General features: G+C 40.5%; 1 protein-coding gene across 1 annotated transcript; it reads left to right on the forward strand.

The window, feature by feature from the left end:
• Positions 1-3,656: 3,656 nt before the first annotated feature.
• LOC130840765 (hepatitis A virus cellular receptor 1-like) lies at positions 3,657-19,866 on the forward strand. The gene is made up of 8 exons (XM_057716649.1): positions 3,657-3,723; positions 5,736-6,068; positions 8,801-9,160; positions 10,401-10,499; positions 13,628-13,683; positions 16,541-16,649; positions 17,500-17,536; positions 19,764-19,866. The coding sequence occupies exons 1-8, from the start codon at positions 3,678-3,680 to the stop codon at positions 19,864-19,866; spliced, it is 1,143 nt and encodes a 380-aa protein (XP_057572632.1). The 5' UTR covers positions 3,657-3,677.
• Positions 19,867-20,787: the final 921 nt, after the last annotated feature.

The following is a 20,787-nucleotide window of genomic DNA, read 5'->3' on the forward strand; positions in this document are numbered from 1 at the left end:
TTTTGTCTGTTGGAAGATTTTTAATCACAGTTTCAATTTCATTACTTGTGATTGGTCTCTTCATATTTTCTATTTCTTCCTGATTCAGTCTTGGAAGGTTATGCCTTTATAAGAATTTGTCCATTTCTTCCAGGTTGTCAATTTATTGGCATATAGTTGCTTGTAGTAGTCTCTTATGATGCTTTTTATTTCTGTGGTGTCTGTTACAAGTTCTGTTTCATTTCTAATTTCATTGATTTGAGTCCTCCCTCTTACTCTTGTCAAATACTTCTTTGTTGCTATGTGAGATTACTATAAAGCTTAACTGAGTTATTAAGAAGATATTCTAAGCTTGTTTCTGAAGCTAATCACTGTAATCTGTCTTTGGATGAAGACTAGATGCCTATAATCTGTCACCAGGGGATTACACATACTAGAAAGAAGTCATTTAAAGGACTGTGTCCAACCTAGATAAAGCCCTCTAATTGGGTATTCTTAAGTACATCATGTATACATGGAAACTGAAGGGAATCAAGTTCCAAGACTTAAGGTACTTTTCCCCTAATTACTAGAAGTGCCCATTGGAGGACTTCCTGGCCCTGATATCAGCCTTCCCCTCCCTCCAACCTTAACAAGTGCTGGCCCTTTATTTTCAATTTGCAGCCAGACCAGTTCCCACTCATTGTCAACACCACTGGGACTGTTCTGTACTATATCTTTGTGACAATTTCTCAGGCAGTAACACCTGGTTGGGAGACTACTTTGGAAGGGATAACATCTAAAGTTATAAGTACAAATCTTGATTAAATTGCAGGGTGGATTTTGACACAGGAGGGAAACTTTTGGGTAGCTAACTAGGTCCTGTGCACACTGCTGTACCAACGGAAATGGCTACTCCAACAAGAGCTATCTCACAGGCGGGAGCCGTTATTAAAGCCAAGGCTATTATCCCAGAAAAAAACACACCTAAGGGTGAGGAGAGACCTCCACTATATTCTGGAGCTCCTGTGTAACCCGAGTTACCCAAGGGACCTAATCTCAGCCTAGTTAGCACCCACAGCAGGGTAAGTTACCAACCAACTGCCCCTAGGGTTCTGCCTCTGAGACAGAGATTTCTGATAGAAATCAAGAAACAGTAAGAGCTCATGTGCTTTTTTCAGTGTCTTATCTAAGTCTGGCAGAGGATAAATTGGGAAGTTTTTCTGAGGACCCTGAACTTTTCACAAAGGAGTTTACCCGGTGGATGAGACCTTTGATCTCACCTGCGGGGACTGACATTTTTTTTTACCTCACCTGAGAAAGAACAGCACAGAACACTGGCAGCCAGAGTCCATGCTGACCAAGTGGCAGCCCAAGCCCAACAGGGCCATGCAGTTCACTGGGTGGGGAACAACACTGTCCCTGAGGCAAATCCACAGTGGGATCGCCAGATGAACTTTATTGATAGGGATAGGTGGGACCATATGATTAATTGTTTAATAGAGGGTGTGAAAAGCTTATAGTGAAACCCATCAGTTATGGAAAAGTGAAAGAAGTCCAACAGGGACCAGATGAAAATCCTGCAGTTTTTCAAGGGAGATCAGTGGAAGCTTTTAAAAAGTATACAAATGTGGATCCCTCCTCCCCCAAGGGATAGGTCCTTTTGGCTAATTAAAAAAGCAACTGCCAGTCCTCAGACCCCTGTGAGCGATTTGCTCCAATTGGCTTATTTGGTTTTCAGTAATAGGGATATGGCCAAAAAGGCTGAATGCACCCAGAGAAATATACGAAAGGCCCAACTGATGGCAGTGGCCTTGTCCATTCAGAGACCACCGAAGCAGAGGCCAGCCTCTCTGGGCCAATCTGCCTATGCTAGACCACAAGGCCCATGGGTCACCAGGCAAAACCAGTGTGCCCTGTGTGGACAGAAGGGGCATTGGAGGAAAGATTGTGATTGATGCACCCTTTGCAAAGAGCCAGGGCATTGGAAGAGGGAATACCCCAGATGCCAGTGAGTGACGGGGGGGCCCCTTGGCCATCAATGGTTGCACAATCTGAAGCCCGAGGGGGCCCGAGGCCAAAAGTGGTTCTGCCTAGAGATACCATCTACATAAGCAATGCCGAGCTTTGGGTGGTGGCTGATCTGGCAGGCCACTTAATAAAATGTCTTAAGACATTGGTGCAATGTTCTCGATCTTAACCCAAAGGACTGGAAGCCTTAATAACCAAAAGAAATATGTAATGGAAGTGTCAGGAGAGAGACAGGGGCACACTTTCCTGGAACCCCTTTGTACAACATCAGTGGCTGGTTGATTCTATATTCCTTTCTGTTTGTGCCTGATTGTCCTATCTCTTTAATGGGAGGGACTTAACTAAATTAGGGGCCACTCTGTTTCTCGAGGGACAAGGAAGCCCACCTTATCACAAATGATATGAACAAGTAATAAAGAACAGGTTAAATCTATGACTGAGATAGAAGACTTAATAGACGCTGAAGTATGAAACATTAAGATTCTGGGCCTAATCCAAATCAAACAGATTAAGGTCTTAAGTGACATTTTCCAGATATAGAAATTGCTTTGGAAAAATGGTTTGGATCTGCAAAATCATGGTTATAATCTCTTCTCGTGACCCTTTTAATGCTTAATTTCTTTTAATTTATATCTTTTGTAAATTCATCCTCTGACGCTTCACATCTAAGAGGCCTAAAAGGATGACGTTAAGCAGAGTGGCGCTGGTTTAGGGTTCTCCCCACAGAGAAGGGACAGTCAGCCAGGCGTTACACTCCTTCCCCAGGCAGGCCTGCCTCCCATCTCAGCAGGAAGCAATTAATGATGGATTGTAGCCCCTTACCCCCGTTTAAGCATAAAAGGATAAACACCTGCAGGGGGAAATGATAGGGACAGAGTGAAGGGATATAGTAGGTGATTAAATAGTTAATCCCCCTAGGAAACTGTGAGAAAAAAGTATGAGAGACCCTTGTAAGTTCATGATCACTTGAGAAAGCAATGGGAAAATCCTGAAACAATGTGGGTCTGCTTGACTCATAAAGCAGAGCAGTCCCTTGGCATCAAAGCCTTGCTTAAGAACAAATCAAAGCCAACTTGCTTAGCCACACAACCATGCAACAGAAGCATGAGAAATGCCCCAAAACAATTAAACAATAGTGGAAAATAAGGCCAACAACTTGGCCAGTGATTTGAACAAAGTAATGACACTAGGACATGCTCTATGCACACACAAAAAACAATACTTTATGGAAAGGTGACATTTCAAAGTGAACGACCCTCATTGTACTGAGACCTGAAATTTTTCCGTAGTTCCATGACATCCCAGATGCATCATACAAGGTCAAAAACTCCCCCGCCCCTCATGTAGGAGGAGTTAATGATGGAAGACTCAAAGAATGAACATGAAGGTGGTCTTCTCCCCTCCCCTCTCTTCCTTTGATTATATTAAGATCACCTACTAAGCACTTGGGGCAGCACCACCCTCGCCTGCCTGCTTGTGAGCCTCACAGGCGTCCTAGTCTAATAAATCACTTCTTATCTCTCACTTCGCCTCTGGCTGAATCCCTTCTGAGCTGAGACAGAAAGGACTGGAGCTCCTCCGAGCCCTTGAAACGCCACCTATCCCACTTATTGGTATTGGTTCTCATATCATCTGGTTGGGGGAACACCAACCAGTGTGCTTTGTCTTTCCTTCAGGCAGATACCATCATGCATCCTTGGGTCGCCATCCTGGGCCTCATACTCCTTCTGACAGGTAAGTGAATAGGCGGGCTGTGCTTTGGAAGCCTTGAGGATGGGGAGTGTAGGGGTGTGTGGGTGTGATGGGGGAGGGGAGGTGTGCTTGGGCTTTGCTGGAAGGTAATGGGGTCAAGTAGTGAGCAAAGAACCAGGCTGAAACCTTAAGCCAGAGAAATCGCGTAACTGCTAAGAATTAGAAACTCTGTGGGCAGGTGAAGAAGGCCCGATGCTGTGCAGTGTGGCGCATGCTGCCATTTGTGTTGAAACCAGGAGTAGGGGTGGGTGGGCGGTCGTGTCTGCATGAAGCAGTCAAGTGTATGTGGGAAGCAGTAGCAGTGTTATCATGGCCCGGACGGGTAGGGAGGAAGTGGGGATAGGGTGGGAAGGAGATGAGTCCTTTATTGCACCATTTTGTGCCTTTTGATTTTCTTAACCGTGTGCAACTATTACTTTAAAAAAGAAAATATTTTAACTTCCCTGGTGGTGCAGTGGTTAAGACTCCACCCTTCCAATGCAGGAGGTGTGGGCTCACTCCCTGGTTAGGGAACTAAGATCCCACCTGCCCTGCAGCATGGCCAAAAATATTTTTTAAAAACAAATAAATAAAATATTTTAATTCAAAACATCTTGTGAGATAGGGGAAAATTTTAGGAATAGACATATCCTAAATTTTCCAGAGGTGGAACTGCAAGGAAAAGTACATTTTTAAATTATACTTCTATAACTTAAGTTTTTATAATTAGCATGTGTTACCTTGGTAATCCAAAATGATATCAAGCAAAATTAAATATTACCAGAATTCCAGTGAAAAAAATAGACTCATTTTATGTAACAAGGAGTGTCCTATTCTCAGAGCATTTCCCAAACTCACAGCCCAGTCCTAACTATGATTATTTGTTGAATCTCAGATTTCTTTTAAGGACCACCCAGACTGCATTTGGCAATGCAGGATATTTTAAGCAACTGCAACAGGAGAGAGGTTTCCTGACTGTTTGTTTTTATGAGGCAAAATTTAGTATTTGATTGAATATTCGCTAATCTTTTGGTTTCACCTGGTAAGTGGACCTTGCTCCGTTGCAAGGCTGTCATCAACTCACGAGAAGGGATTGCTGCTTGAATTCTTTGGATTGATCCTAAAGCCCATGATAAGCTTCAGTTCCTCCTGAAAGTATTATAAACCCATTTTCCTAAGAACTGATTTCTAAAGTTTACTAGGTTTCTGGCTTCTAGCCAATGATGCTTTAAGTAAAACGTGAGCTCTGTTTTGTTTTTTTTTTTAATTTAAATAAGAGGGGTTGTGAGGTGACTTTATTTGCAATGGCCATTTAAAATATTGCAATAAAAATTGAAAATTGAAACTTTAAATGCAATAGAGTTTTTTAAAACAGATTTCATCTGAGACAATGATTAAAAGTACAGGGGTTGCTGGGGCTTCCTAGGTGGCGCAGTGGTTAAGAATCCGCCTGCCAATGCAGAGGTCACGGGTTCGATCCCAGCTCCAGGAAGATCCCACATGCCGCGGAGCAACTAAGCCCGTGTGCCAAAAAAAAAAAAAAAAAAAAAAGTACAGGGGTTGAAAAGCCACATGTATGCATTACCTATTTAATAAGGAGATACCTGTCAAATACATAATGAAATACACAATCATGAAATACATAATGATGCGTTACTGGAGTGTCATTTGTTTCAAACCTTTTGGAAAGAAATTTGGTCACATTCAGCAAGAGACCTAATGTATTTCTGCCCTATATCCTGATACTTTCTCTCTCAGAAGTCTATCCTATTAGGAAGTAATCCTAGATACAGAAAAACATTTACATGATGTTTATCTATAAATATGCATATATCTAGTAAATAGTAACGATGCTAAAGAATATATTAACATAGAAAAATGCTTATACTAAATTAAAAAAACTCAAGATATAGTCAGATGATTTCAAACCAAATAAGCAATATAAAGAAAAAAATGAAAATAAAATTAAAGTTAAAATATTGAGACCTCATCCTCTGGTTTCTCTTTATTTACAGATGGTGTAACGTCTTACCCACAAGTGACTGGAGTGGTGGGTCAGTCTGTCAGGCTACCCTGCAGCTATGGTGGAGAAGTCGCGAGCACATGCTGGGGCCGAGGGGCATGTAGTTGGCTTCTCTGCAGAAATAACATTCTCTGGACTGATGGATACAGGGTCACCACTCGGCAGGACAGACGCTACAGCCTACACGGAAATATTGATGGGGGGGATGTGTCTTTGACCATAGAGAATGCAACCCTGTCTGACAGTGGCTTGTATTGTTGCCGTGTTAAGAAGAGAGGGTGGTTCCAAGATGTAAAAATCACCCTAGAGCTGAGAATAAGGCCAGGTAACCTTGTCTTTCTACTTCCTTTGATCACTTCCTGTGGGTTCCCAGAGATGAGTTTTCTGTTTGCTGTTAACTTTCTCTTCCTTTAATAGAGAAAGAGGAGATTCCTATAATCTTGTTTCTTAATAACTCTTGGGATAGAATAACTTCTATTTGTGTAGAATGAAGTGTTAAGACAAACCCTGATTCAAGACGATAGGCTAGAGGACCTTCCCAGTCGGCTAACTATGTCCTAAAGCAGTGCTTCAAAAGCTAGTTGGTTCATGAAAAGGCATTCACTGTTCCACAGTGAAATATAGTGAACATTTTTATGAAGTTGAATGTATTCCACTTGAAGAACTGCCCTTTTCTCTGAGATTGTGTCTTAGGAGGGTTTTAAAAAGTCCTTTCTTAACATTTTAAGACTTATAGAAAATTTCATACATATAAAATAGGTAATATAGGGTCCTGTCAAGTAGATGTATCATTTGGCTTTAACCATTGTCCACTTAGTCTTGTTGCATATATATTGTATAAGCCTATATGGTTTCATTAGCTGCCTCTGCCCTGTCTTGGACTTTTTGAAGCATATTTCACATCACATCACTAAATTGCCTACTGAAAAATTAAAATGGTTTTATTACAGTATGAAAATAATTGCATATCAATAACTGTTCCCTTGTGGCTTTTAAGAATTTCATGAAATTCAAAAATCTGGGACTTTTACATTTTTCCATCTTGTTGTAGACATCCTCATTTTTCTTAACATTGATGAAAGGAGTAGGTTCTTCAGGATTTCCTGGTTTCTGGTGTTCTTTCATAATGAATCTTCTCCCACTAGAGACTTCTACTGACAACAGAACCCAATACCCATGGACTTCATAAATTATGTCTCTTTTTAAAATTAAATGAACTTGATATTGCAATCTCTCAATTTTTGTACTTGGCTTGTGTCGTTTATGAAGGCAAGTAAAATAAGGTCAATTCTGTTGCAGAAAATAGCTGACTCTGGGGAAACTATATCTAGCAGGCAATTTAAGGATGCCAAAACAGGCTGGCACTATAGATACATGTGAGAAGATAGGGTGTGGAGAAGGGATTATTTTTGCAGTTGTGAAATTACATGATTGATCTGGCTGAATATTTTTTTAAGTGCTATAGAAAGAAATTAGTAGGGGACTTTTATAGTGCTCAAAAATTCTTTAATAGACAAATATTTACAAAGCCACTGCTCTGTCCAGTCGGAAACAGGTCCATAACTGAGCCAAAGTAGCTCTCTGCCCCCAATCCAATTCTTTGCTTAAGTTTTCTTGCACATTTCACAGAATGAACATAGTTTTAAACATTCGTTTAAAGCTCCTTCTACCCTTAGTTTCCTAGCTTCTTCCTCAGGAAATATTTACCACTGAGGAAGACTCCTTAGTTAAATAAGACGATTAGGTTTCCTCCTTGTCAAAGTCCTTTGGTCAGATTTTTTCCTTGCTTCCTTTTTCCTCTAGATTTGATTTCAAACTGAACGGAAGGGATTGATAGCACTCTTCTTAAAAACCTCTGAGGACACTGTTAGACCAGGGTAAGCAAACTGTAGCCCCAGGACCAGACCAGATTATAAAACAGGCTCACCAACATGTTTATGAATAACGTTTTAATGGAACACAGCCACACTGATTCGTTTATATACTGTCTATGGCTGTTTTCACACTGAGAGTTGAGCAATTACTAGTGAGATCACAGGACCCCCAAAGCCTAAAACATTTACTAATGCCTTGTACATAACAGGCACTCACAAATATTTGTTGAGAAAGAGTTTTTCTTCTTTAAGGCAAAAATTAGCCACTGTACAAATTGAATTGACTTGAATTCCTCAAAAGAGTTTTCACACCAATTGTTCCCTATTCAATAGATTTGAGATTCTAATGTGTAGTTAATAGAGCTGAAGTTTAAGAATACTCCTTGTGGGCAAAAAAGATGTCTGATGAGAAAAAGTACACATTCTTGATTCAATCCCACAGTTTCTGTTTTTGTGCCAGGCACTGTGTTTTGGGTTCATCGTAGTTTCAATTCTTTCAAGGGTAGCTCTGAGGACTTCAGTAAGTGGTTTGGAGTCCTATTCCACTTCTGACTCTGGCAAGATTCAAAGTTATTATTTGTTGTTATTATTGTTTAGGTGGAAAGGAACCTTAAAAGGTCTAGCCTAACTTCCAGCCAAATGCATAAGGCATCTGTGTTATCAGGTATGTTACTGGTGTGAATTAACCTGCATGTAGGATGCAGGTCTGTTGGGAGGGTGTCCCCAGGACTGACTGAACTGAATGATACTTGTCTGGTAAATATTCTGGTTCTTGGGAACCACTATTTAGGACCTAGTCATACACCACTGAGAGGATAAAGACAGCTTCAGGGTCTAGACATTTTTCCCTACCTCCAGGATGTCTATGAAGAGACATAAATCTGGTATGCATGACTAGTCTTTTCAAAGTGCTTCGATACAAATCCCAGGTGTCATTTTGTTATCTGCAAACCTCCCCAAATACAGTCCTTTCAGTGCAGCTGTTTCCTTGTTGTGAACATGTCTCCACTCCCTCCTCAGGCCCAGATTCTAGGTGACCAATGATGAGAACTCTGAGTTCATGGGAAAGAAGCGCTCAGTTCTGCCTGGGGACAGGCTCATTGCTTATGCTGGTGCACAGGCCCAGCACATGGCTCTAGTTTCCTTCTGTGTGATGAATCCCTGCTTTCCTGTTGATTTCTAGCTCCACCTACAACCACCACCACCAACATCACCATTACTACAACAACAACGACCACCACAACTCCAACAACGACCACCACCACTCCAACAATGACCACCACCACTCCTCCAACAACGGCCACCATTACTCCAACAACAACAATGGCCACCACTACTTCAACAACAACTATTCCAACAACAAACACCACCAGTACTCCAAGAACAACAACTACTCCAGCAATAAGGACCACCACCACTACTACCCCAAATACAACCATCACCACTACTTCAACAACAATGGTGGTCACAACTGCTCCAATGACAACTAGGGCCTCTACCTCTGCTCTTCCAATGCCAACACCCACAAAGAACCTCCAGCCAGGTAAACAGATGTGCTTCTGAGCCCAGAACACTTTAAAGGAGAGGATGTAGACCATCCAGTTCTTTGAGTTAAGACAGACATACAATCTAGGGTAAGGATTCTTAATAGGCTTCCAAACTGACTTCACAGAATCTGTGAACACCTGTGCCATGTTATAATTGCCTTTTCTATGTATAAGAATTTTCAGAGTGAGGGGGACCTATAGCTTTTTATCAGATTCTCAAAGGAAGTTTCTAATAGCAAAAAAGAAACAAACAAACAAACAAAATCCCACAAAAATCAAAAGAGAGCTTAGAACAAGAGAAAAGGTGATGTTGAAATGTGAAGACCATAGTGGGGGAGTGGAAAGAGAGAGACCAGTAAGAGGCAATAAGGAAAGCCAGGTTTGGGAATTCTTGTCCAGCCAGCACCACTAACTTGCTCTAAAATTCTGTGGTGCCCTAACAGGAAGGGATTACAAGGATACTATTAAGAGGCAAGTGGTCAACTCTGTAGGTAAAGTGAGATGTCTGATAGAAAATAAAGGAGAGGTTTCAAGAAAGGCAAAGGAAACATAACCCTGAGAATTCTTAGTGAAGTTTTTTGGTGAGAAATGGAAGGTGAGTCAGATAAGACAGGAAATCAGTCTTATAAAAGGAATGACCTGAACACAACTTCAGAAGGAGCCAGGGTACCAGGAACATTGCTTTGAGGCTCGTTACCAAGACTCAGACATTGGACAGTGCTGTCACCTTGAAGGGACCTCAAGGAATTAAATATTCTCAGTGTGTTTTCTATGCTGGTCAATGTGTGCATCTCCCTGGAAAGCTGTGTGGGTGGATCATTAGGAACTTGAATGAGGTCAGGAAATCCAGGTTGGGGTTCTTGTGAAGCGGGGAGGGTGGATTAGTGCCAGCTCCACGGCTGTGCTCCACAAAATGAAATGTCATTGGTATGAATGAAAGTTTCATTGGGTGTCCTACATAAGATGCACTGTTGTAGGCTTTAGGGGGATCCTAGGAGTATAAAAAGTGAAATAATTCTGTCTATTGATAAGCTCTCCAGGTCATTATCTAGATCAGATTTATTCATGACAATGAAATACCTATATGGCAGTGTGATGCCTCAAGGCCATCCTTGAATATTTCTCTAAGAAAGAGTCGAAGGGTAATTCCTGACTTCAGTGTTGTTTTTTACTTTTCTTGGGGTAGAAATTTTCCTCCAGAAATTGAACACCATTCTTCCATTCTTATCATTCCAGTAGCTTCTTTATCTTCTCCAACGCAGACAGCAGAAACCCAGCCTACCACTCTGTGTGAAAGAAATATGACTGGCTTACCAACACACTCTTGCTCAACAGGTAACTTCAGTTTGTTTCCTGAACACTTGGGAGCTTTCAACTTTTGATAAACATGGGCACATTATTGAGAGCATGCATTCTGGAATAAGACAGATATGACTTGAGTGCCAACACTGGCTACTCAAATAGGCTGTGTGACTTGAACAAATGTCTTATCCTTTTTGAATCTGTTTTTATCCTTTGTAAAATGGATGGAATGTTACTGATCTTGTAGAATTCTTGCAAGGATTACATGAAATAAAGATCTTGGGACACAGGTGAAAGTTAAGTGATTGATAGAGGGGCAACTCTGACCATTACTTAAATGTCCAGAAATACGTACACCTGAGCGGCATAGGTAGCTTGTGTGATTTGGGAACATCCACATGCATATCAGTATTTTTCTAAATTAAACAAACCAGCCTTGACTTTAAACTTATTACCAGGCTTACTCCCTTGGGCCAGAGCCTTAAAACAATGAAATCCAAACTAAGCTGGTCCAGACCAAACTGGTCACCTGTGCTTATGCTTCCTCTAAACCCCAGAGCCTACACAGAGCCAGAAGGATCCCCTGCTGCCCTGTCAAGCTTTCTGTCACACGGACACATTGAGATGGGTTGAGGGTACCGACACCAGCACCAAAGAGGCGTGCCCCACTGAGATTCTGCTATTGTTCTCATCCCCTCCCCACCGAAGTCTTCCCCACTCTCCTCAATTTGGGCAGGTCCATATTCTTTTGAGATGTCAGATTGACCTGTCTTTCCTGTGACGGGGAAAGGTGCTGCTGCATCCTGTCACCTTTCCCAGCCAACTCTGTTCCCCAGGGTGGTAAATCTGGGGAGTGCCACACGCGGAACCCCTGTGCAATGCAGGGCTGGCTTGTGTGCCCTTGTGCCTGTGATGAATCCAAGCAAGGTCGAGCTTTGCAAGACTCCTTGAGTGTATGACTCATCGTGCTCAGGAGCAGCCAATCTGTAGCGAACCCGCAGTAAGGCCTATGTTTTGCCAGTCATTCCTGGAAGCTGGTTAATTTACAATGCACCTGCAGTGAGACTCAGAGAGGGACCAATTCCGTTGGGATTAGCTGATGCTGATTTTTGGGTTTGAAAATGGAATGCTTAGTGTGAACTGTTTCTGGGCACAAAAACAAAGTGAAAGTAGATAAAAATACAAGGTAACAGCGTAGGAGTAGCTGTATCCCACACTTTTAGGCTAAGAGAAGGAAGAAAGTAGGAGTGGGGAATCATTCTCTAAAATATGTCCCTAAAACCTGGTCCAGGTAGAGCTTTCCAGAGTGGGACAGACATTGGAGCCGCTGTGTCCCAAGGATTTCCCTGCTTGCTGCCGTCTTGGCAGTGTCTCTGAGGCTCTCCAGTCAAATTCTTACTGTGCCCGAGTCAGACTTCAGTGAGCTGAAGCCTCACAAAGCAATGAATGTTTGTCTGGAGGGAATTTGGTTGTCCATATGGCCCACCACCCACCTTTTCACAGAGGGATGTGCCAGCAAACGGTCTCACATTATCTCATTTAAATCTTTGAGGGCAGACGTTATTTATTGCCATTGCCAGACTGGGGCAACTTTAGTTCTACTTTGGAGACAGACAGCTTCCAACTCAACTGCCAGTTAGTAGCTGTGTGCCCACGGGCAAGGTGTTGCACTCCTCACTGCATGTCTGTGAGGAAGAAGGATGTGATAGTTGGAATGTGCATTGTACCGTGTCCCTTCCCCCATTGCTGCTTTCATTATAACATAATAGTAATAGCTGATATTTGTCTAATATGGTGTTAAGGGCTTACATGCATCATGTAATGTGACAACTTTATGAGACAGACGGGTAGTTCAACAGCTTGTAGTTCAAGCTTACCCCAGCTAGAAGTATAAATGTACACATACACATACATACATACATACATGTGTATGCAGAGGACCTTGATCAAGGTCACATTGCTAAGGGACATTGTCAGCACTGAAGTCAAGTTTTATCTGACTCAAATCCATGCTGATTTTACAACATCACCCATTCTATACTTGAGGGACTTATTTAAGGTTATAACACAAGTCATGCACAGAGCCTAGACTGTCGATATTGTCTTGGTTGTCTAAGAAGTACTGTCAGAATGAATAAGATGTAAACACTGTAATGTAAAGTGTAAAATGTTGGGGATATATTTAGTCCAGTTTCATTGCCACTGGACAATGACCTTTCTATAGCTTTGACAGTGGTTAGGGAATTTCCAAGACTTGCAGTATTTTCATTGGATGGGAATGCAATGTGTGTGGTGGTTATGAGCTGAGGCTCTTGTCTTTTGCTAGAGTTGGAAACTTTAACCATTTCAGGCCTGTTTCTTCATCTATAAAATGGGAATAAGGAAATTGGTATAAGGATGTAAAGTGCTTAGTGTGTGACAGATATTCAGTAAAGAGAGATCCTGTATTTGACCGATAGTTGCTTAGGATGGCCAACAGTGTATGATCTGCATGACAAAAGAGGTATTTCAAAACACTACTAAAATATGGGCCTTCAAAACTTTAAGGCATAATATCCTTTTATATTGGGGTTTCTAGTAGTGTAGGATACATCGGCCTGGGGGCTGATATACCATTTCTGAAGCACTTTTGGATCAATGCAGGCACGCTGGCATAAAAGGTAGGAGTTGGATGCCAGCTTTTTGGAATATCTTAGTGCATTTCATTCACATTGTGAGTGTAAAACCAATGTAACGTCCATTCTGAACAGTGTGTTCTGCTCTTTGGATGTGCAATGGCCCCTGTACACTCACGGGCACTTTCTTAGCTGTCATGAAAATATTGATTACCCACCTTTAAGTGGTCATGTTTAACCTAGTTAACCACTGTGACTCCTCTAAAATTGTAGGTAAACTTTCTGTGAACATGCATTTTTTTCCATAGAGAGCAAAAAGGGGATCCATTTTTGAAGGGTCCATGACAAAATGGTTAAGAAGCACAACCTTACAGGTTAAATTAATGTTAGTAATGTGGTATAACTCTTGCAATGTGTACAGCATTTGTCCATGTGATTATTCAACTTTTCATTCATTACCAGAAAGCAATGTGAATATATCCGGTGTTTGCAGTGAAAATTCAATATTTTTAGTGATTCTAATTAATTTTCCTTCTTGTTGAGCAGATGGGAATGGCACTGTGACACAGTCTCCAGATGCTCTTTGGCGTGAGAATCAAACCGTAAGCATATTCCTTCCTACTTTATTACCTAAATTCACTTGTATGTCTCCCTGGAAGCAAGTTACATTTAGAGATTATTGTTGTAAGACTAGTCCACAGATTGATTCTTTCTAATTAAAAAATAAAGGAAGAAAAAAATTTAACTCAAATAGGGATGCTTTAATTTAAAAAGTTTATATAGATTGACTAGTTGGTTAGAAATACCTGAAAAGTGATATTTTACTCTACACCCCCCCCTTCCCCCAATATAGACTTTCTCTTGGCCAGAAAATTAGAAAAAAAGAGTGAATTAATTCAGGGATAGTGAGGTAACATTAGATACCAAGGAAGACTTCAGTCATCGGTAGGGAAATAACATGCTTGGAATTGATGTGGTGGAATGGGGGTCGTCCCAACCAAAAATATTACGTAAATGAAAGTGTGCTTGCTTAAACACAGCCCCCGATATCCTTTTCCAACCCAATTGTCCTCCTATATAGAAATCTTGAAGCGGCTGCTGAGTCTTTCTATACATAAACCTCCCCGTATGATGACTTATGAAGGTCCCAGAGTCTTGAACACGCTGTGATTCTGCAGGATGTGCTCACACTTCCTCCACAGTTAGCTTGAGAAAAACCTCAGGGGCTCTGGTCTCATGATGTGCAACAGAGCCTCATCCTCGTGAGGAAGATAGAAGAGTGTATCAATAGGACTTTTACTTTCGACTCCCTCTGGTTAAACAACTTTCCTTTTACCATCCTTAGAAGCAACAAACATAAGGAGATTCAGGTATGAGAGCAATGCTGATCATAAGTGGTGAGAAATTGCAGCATGGGCACGGTAAGAGAAATTCAAACGCAGGCAAAGTGAGGTTATTTAGTGTGAGGTCAGGGGGCCTGTGTTGCACACCTTAGTGACCATGAGAACACCACTACACAGGGACGATATTGAAGATTTATCAACTCTCATGGTAAAGGCACGGATTGATCTGATGGGTATGGGCTGAATTTGCATATGCCTGTTAAACAGCAGAACTGCCACTATGTGCATGACTATTATGTTGTTGTGCAGTCAGACTTAGGCTGGATTGAAAAAAAAAAAACCGTTCTGAATGATGCGATTGTTCTTGATCCCAGTCACCTTCAAGACAGGTGTGTTTACCAGCAGGTAGAAGCAACATAGAAGCAAGTTCACAATAGGCAGTAGGAGAATTGTGGGCTTTTTGTGTCTTGACTCTGAAGATGTCAAGGTGTCTTCCAGGTATCCTGAAACTAAGCAGCATATATTTTGACCCAGTAAATCCAATTCCTGAACTCCATCTTAAGGAGAGAATTGAACAAATACGTGAAGATGTATAAGAAAAGATGTTCATTGTTGCTATTAATATTTATAATCATGAAAATGTTATAAGCAACCTAAATGTTCACTAAGGGATTAATTAGGAAGTCATTTAAGTATGCCCACTTATTGCCATAAAGAATATTGTCACTGTAGTGTATTTACTGACATGAGATGATAGTGTCAATTGTTAAGTAAAAAAAGTAACTTTTAAAATAGTGAATATACTATAGTATGTAGTGAATATTGTCACTGTTTCTGTTAAGAAAAACACTAGAAGGATAAAATTCTAGAGGAGTATGTAATGAAAAATGGTAATAATGGCTGTTGCTGGATGTTGGGATTATGGTTCATTTTTGTTTTCCTTTCTTTATGCTTAGCTGCACATTCTAAAATGAACCTGCCATTTTTAGGTAACAGTATTTTTTAAAAAGGAAGCAAAGTTTGCTTCCTATAACACCATGTTCCATTTAACCACTTACCCTCCACAAGTAAGGTAATAACACAACTTTTCCCTCTCAAGACACTGGTCGTTCCTCCTTTAAGCACGGACAGCTCGGAGACTAAGTCACCCTCCTTTGTATTTCTCAGTGTGTTTCAGGAAGTACCTAAAGTACCTTTCCTAAGAACCCTATTTACTCTGCATTTGACAGACAGAGAAACAGAGGTTCAGAGAGGGTAAATAACTTGTCTAGGGTCACACAGCAACTAAGTAAAAGAGCTGGGATTCTGACTCCAGAGATTAAACTCTTATCAGGAAGAGACTTGAGACTATCTTTTTCTCTGATCTTCCACTTCCTTTCTGTTAAAATACCTACCTGGTGGGACCTCTTTAGGATTAGAGTTAAGCTACTTAAAGGGGCCGAGCATGATGCCTGGCGTATTTTGGGTTTATTCCAGGATGTGAGGATCCCTTATGAACCGCACTAGGAGATTTAAGTAAAACTATATTTCTTTCCAATTGTGCAACATTTTAATTTTTAAGCAGAGCCATGTATATGAGCAGTCACTTTCAAGTCCATTTATAATGACATGGATAGAATCTTGAATTCCAGTTAAAAAAAAGTTTTGTAATCAAGGGCCAAATTCAATAATTGAGCACATTCAGATAAAATCAGATAACACCATCTCATCAAGTTATACAGGAAAAAATGTTTTCTTTCTTAACATCATAAGAGGATTATTTATGGATATAACATTAATTTTTAAAAATATGTTAATTTACATATAATAAGCACATTCGTTTGAAGCGTACAGTTTGAGTTTAGACAAACGTATACACCTCTACAAATACCACAGCAAAGAATATCTAAAACATTTCCACCATCCCCAAATATAGTTTGAGTTCTAAGTTGTCACAGAATTTCACCATATGGTTATAACTTTAGATCATTTGGTCTTACCCCTCATGGTCCAGAATGAGCCAAGGGCCAATAAAGATAAATGTGTCTGGGTACACTATTTTCAAAAATCTTTTCTACCCATAACTCTAACAATATGCTTTTTGTTTTTCGTTTTCGATCTGCTGATGTTTCCTTAGCCTGCGGTGTTGGCACAAGGTCCACGGATGGGCACCAGAAAGGGAGTCTACATTGGAATCAGTGTTACTGCCTTGTTATTGATCACGTTTTTGGTCATAATTAGGAAAAGTAAGTCACCTCAGGGTTGTGCCTGTGGGAGTTTTCTTGAGCTGAAACGCCTGTAGCCCCAAATACCACATGATTTTAATGTCACATAACTTCCTTGGTTCTTACCTTATTATTTTTTTATTTATCTTAAAATTATTGTCACACAAAAAAGAAACATCATATTTAAGTTCTCCATAGGAGAAACTAAATATGAAGATATAACCGTTGGTTGGGTAGAGTTGGGATTTGGGAGGCAACAAACCATTGTCATATACAAGATTTGTTCACTCCTCCTTTTCCCCTTCCACGAAGGACCAATTTTTGTCCCTGTGGGGGTGAAATTGTTGAGGGTTTTACAACACCCACTTAACAGAAGAAGCAAATGAGACATTGGCAGGGATACGGTTTCAGGGCTAGGAGTAGAACAAAGGGTTTCACAAGGCAGCTGTCCAGGGCCTCCTGGGCTCCTTCCACCAGTTGTGTATGTGTGTATAAAGCCTGTCAACTATAAGAGAAACACAATCTCCCATTTTTTTTTACCGTGAAATATAATTGTATTAAAGTAAGCTAGGGCATATGCTTGAAAACACCAAACTATCAATAAACATGAAATACTTCACACTAAGGGCTTATGTGGCTCCTACAGGTTCAAAAAAATTACCTGGAGTTATCAGGAAAGGGCCCAGATTTTTATTTTCCCCTTCTTGTTAAAAATATTCTTTCTTCTAAATTAATTTTTTCAGGCTCTGTGATCTGTACAAATTTTTTCATATTAAAATAATAACAGAAATAATATACTTATTTAGAAAAAATATATCATGAACTCTTTGTCTTACATGTTTAATTTTCTTTCATTTCTTCCCCCATTTAGGATATTTTTGCCTGAGTAACAAGGTGGAGTTACTACAGTAAGTTTGAAAGAGTTTGTGTCAATGCCTCTTGATGTTCTTACTCTGGTACAAATAAGGAAAATTTCTCTGTCCCTCTCCTCTTTTCCTTCTGATCTCTCCATTTTACATTCTGGATCCTGAAAAATCTAGCATATAGAGCATCTCCATTGCTGTCCAACCTTCCAGTGGTATTTTTAGCATCTCTGTATTTCCCTGGAATTGTGCCAGAACTGCTACAGAAACAGCATCTCAAACGTGACCTCTAGAGCAAGAGAACTAAGTTGCAGACTTTATTTGGTGGGACATTTGAATGGGTGTTTGGTTTGTTATTTGATTTCATTCAGTGTTTTGTTTATTGAATGTTTACTGAATGCCTATTCCAAACGGATGAACAAAACAGACGGAAAACGTATAAATGAATAAGCAGGGTGTTTAGAACCTCCAGGGAAATACCACGGGGAATATAGAGCAGGGCAATAGGCTATGTGAGTGAGCCCCAAAGAGCAGAGGCAGCTCTGCAAAGATGTGGGGGAAGACAACCCCAGGCTGAAGATGGACAAAGGCCCAGGGTAAGGCACGTGCCTCCAGCTCTTCACCATCATGCCCTATTGTTCGATAGCCAGCCTGCTCTGTTCATTTACAGCAGTTGTCCGGCCTCATAGGCTTTTGAAATTACTGTTTTTGCAAATCTACTCCAATGCCCAAAGAAAAGTTACGTCCTCCTTATATTCATCCCTGTAGTCATTTGCTCAAACACCTGTAATGGTAGGAAACCACTACTTACTTCCAAATCCAAATAGCCTGGTTTGTTTGGTCCAGCTTGGCCTTTTTAGCAAGGTCCTTCGCTTCCAAATCCATCCGTCTTAAGCTGCCATCCATTATTGCTAGTTCTCTTTCATTGGATGTTTGTACACAGTCTTTCCTATGTCTGAATTAATCACATGAGCCAGTCCACAGAATGCCTCTTGAACAATGTCCTACACATTGCAAGTGTTCCATAAATGTTGGCTTTTATTATTGCAGTCATGCCCTTCACAGCAGTAAACCTGTGAGACAGGTACTATTATTATTCTCAGTTTACAGATTGGAAAACAGGTTTAGAGATATTAAGTAACATCCAAGGTCACACCACACAGGAGGTAAAAGACTCAATTTTAGGCCTCTTAGAGTACAAAACCCATACTTACAGAAGTTTTTGACTGTCTGCTTCCAAGAATGGAAGGAAAAAAAATGCTCCCTGCAGGCATAAAAGCATGGAAGATAGCACCCTTTTAGTTCATTTTTGTCTTTTCATTGTTAGCTTTTTTTAAAGCTTCACTTTTTATCACCTAATTAGAAAAGAAAATATTTATTGTAGAAAATATTGTGTAATATAGAAAAGCAAAACAAAACAAAAACAAAAATGTGCATTTCCTTATGATGTTATTTTTTGGGCAGCAATATCACATTGACTCATTTTGAGCTATTGACACTTACACTGTTTCCACATGTGTGTGACTAATCAGTTTAAAGATCCGAGCTGAGTGAAGATTCAGTACATTTCATATCATTTCTGGGCAGGCTTAGGTAATAAAATAGTGACTACATACACATTATAAAAAAGCAGCCATATCAAAGCTCCACAAATGACCTTTTCATATACGTGGTGTGTGAGCATATGTGTTATAAAAGTCACCTAAACCATGGCTTTCTAATTTTGCCCATTAAGACATGGCCAGATATTTGACTCTATGATCTAGTACACACTTAGGTGAAGCAATATCATTTTGCTATATCTGGTATGCGCTATTTTGTATACTTGTGTATATTTATCTTAAATACAGGATATAGAGCACTAAATAGATTTAATAACCCTCTTGAAAGGGTCACAGTCCACAGTTGGAAAAACACCAGCCAAACCATTTCCTAGCCATCTTTGAGAATACACATCCTGGTTTAGTACTTCAATTTGATGTCTGACATTTGTCTTCTTAGATTTTTAGTTTTTGTATTCTGTTACATGCGCCTCTTGAAGGAGACCAGTGTGAGGTTTTCGAAATGACTGCTGAGGTTTTCTACCTGCTTATTAAACCGACTTTCCTGTAACTTCATATTCACAACTCTGGAAGCTTCTATGAATTTCATAGGTTGTATGAATGGAGCTCTGGGAAATGAAATACCCAGATTTGCCTGAACATATACGAATGTGCCACTCATTCTTGAGAAGTGGTCTGCTTTTCCCTTACTCATGCTATTCTTTCTGTAGTGTGATTCCGTTGAGGGAGTCTCACATTGGAGCTTTGAAAAATGCAGCTGTGAATCATGTCCGAGCAGAAGACAATATCTACATTATTGATGACCTTCATTAAGTCATGGATCCAGTGGCCTTCTAAGGTGTTATGTCCTTGACTGTGGAAGACAGTGACCAGATATCACCACGTCAGAGTCCTTTCAAGCACCATGACAATTTTCCAGTCAGTTTCCCATGGCATTCCAACGAGTCAGTGATATTGGGTAGAGTGAGTCTAGGTCATGTGTGTACAGCCAGCCTCTGTAACATGCTCCTAATTTTTTATACTAAAACTAGCTCACTCTTTCTGGTCATTGCAGAGCTCTCTCCAAAACATGAAATGTACTCCATAGAATTTTACATTCCCTTTACATCCTATGAATCCTGTTATCCATCAAGAATTCTCATTGGGGAGACAATAAACACTTCTACCTTGGTTACCAAAGCTGTCAAAAAGAGCTGAATACAGCTCAAAATCAGCAAATCCAATTTGGGACTTAAAGGATTTAACTTGAAGCATTTCGTGATTCTCTCTTTTTTTTTTAAATCAAGTGACTCCCAATGCTATATTCCTAAGGCCCCCAAGGGTTTCAAATCATGGGAGTGTACAGGTTTTTATTTACCCAATAGGGAAGTAGAAGTGAGTGTGATTTTGCCCTTCGAGGTAGATCTGGTTTCTCAGGGCTCTGGAAATAGAAGTGCTTTCACTGGGGCCAGGATGGGTGTTTTAGCAGTGAGAAGCAGCTAGGGTAGTGAGTGGACCGTGGAGACACCAGGGGGAGAAAATCAATTGCCATGTGATTTATGCTGTTTCTGCTACATCAGTGCCACAGTTCTAGGCACTTATGTAGGCAACTGGCAGGCTCTCCGTTGTAATTTTTAGAATGAGGCAGGGCGGAAATAAATAAAAGGGAAAAAGAGAGGGAGGGAGTAGCAAAAGAGGCTTTCTGCCTTAGAAAAGCTAGTTTGCAAAATCATAGTGGTGTTTGAGAGCATTACC

Source organism: Hippopotamus amphibius, chromosome 1 (assembly GCF_030028045.1).
Source record: "Hippopotamus amphibius kiboko isolate mHipAmp2 chromosome 1, mHipAmp2.hap2, whole genome shotgun sequence".
Classification (NCBI taxonomy): Eukaryota; Metazoa; Chordata; class Mammalia; order Artiodactyla; family Hippopotamidae; genus Hippopotamus; species Hippopotamus amphibius.

Bases quoted from the DNA above. Each gene is read 5' to 3' on its own strand.
- LOC130840765 (XM_057716649.1), top strand. From the start codon at position 3,678: ATGCATCCTTGGGTCGCCATCCTGGGCCTCATACTCCTTCTGACAG. The intron at 9,161-10,400 runs GTAAACAGATGT...TTATCATTCCAG, and splicing joins CACAAAGAACCTCCAGCCAG to TAGCTTCTTTATCTTCTCCA. The intron at 16,650-17,499 runs GTAAGTCACCTC...TCCCCCATTTAG, and splicing joins TTTGGTCATAATTAGGAAAA to GATATTTTTGCCTGAGTAAC.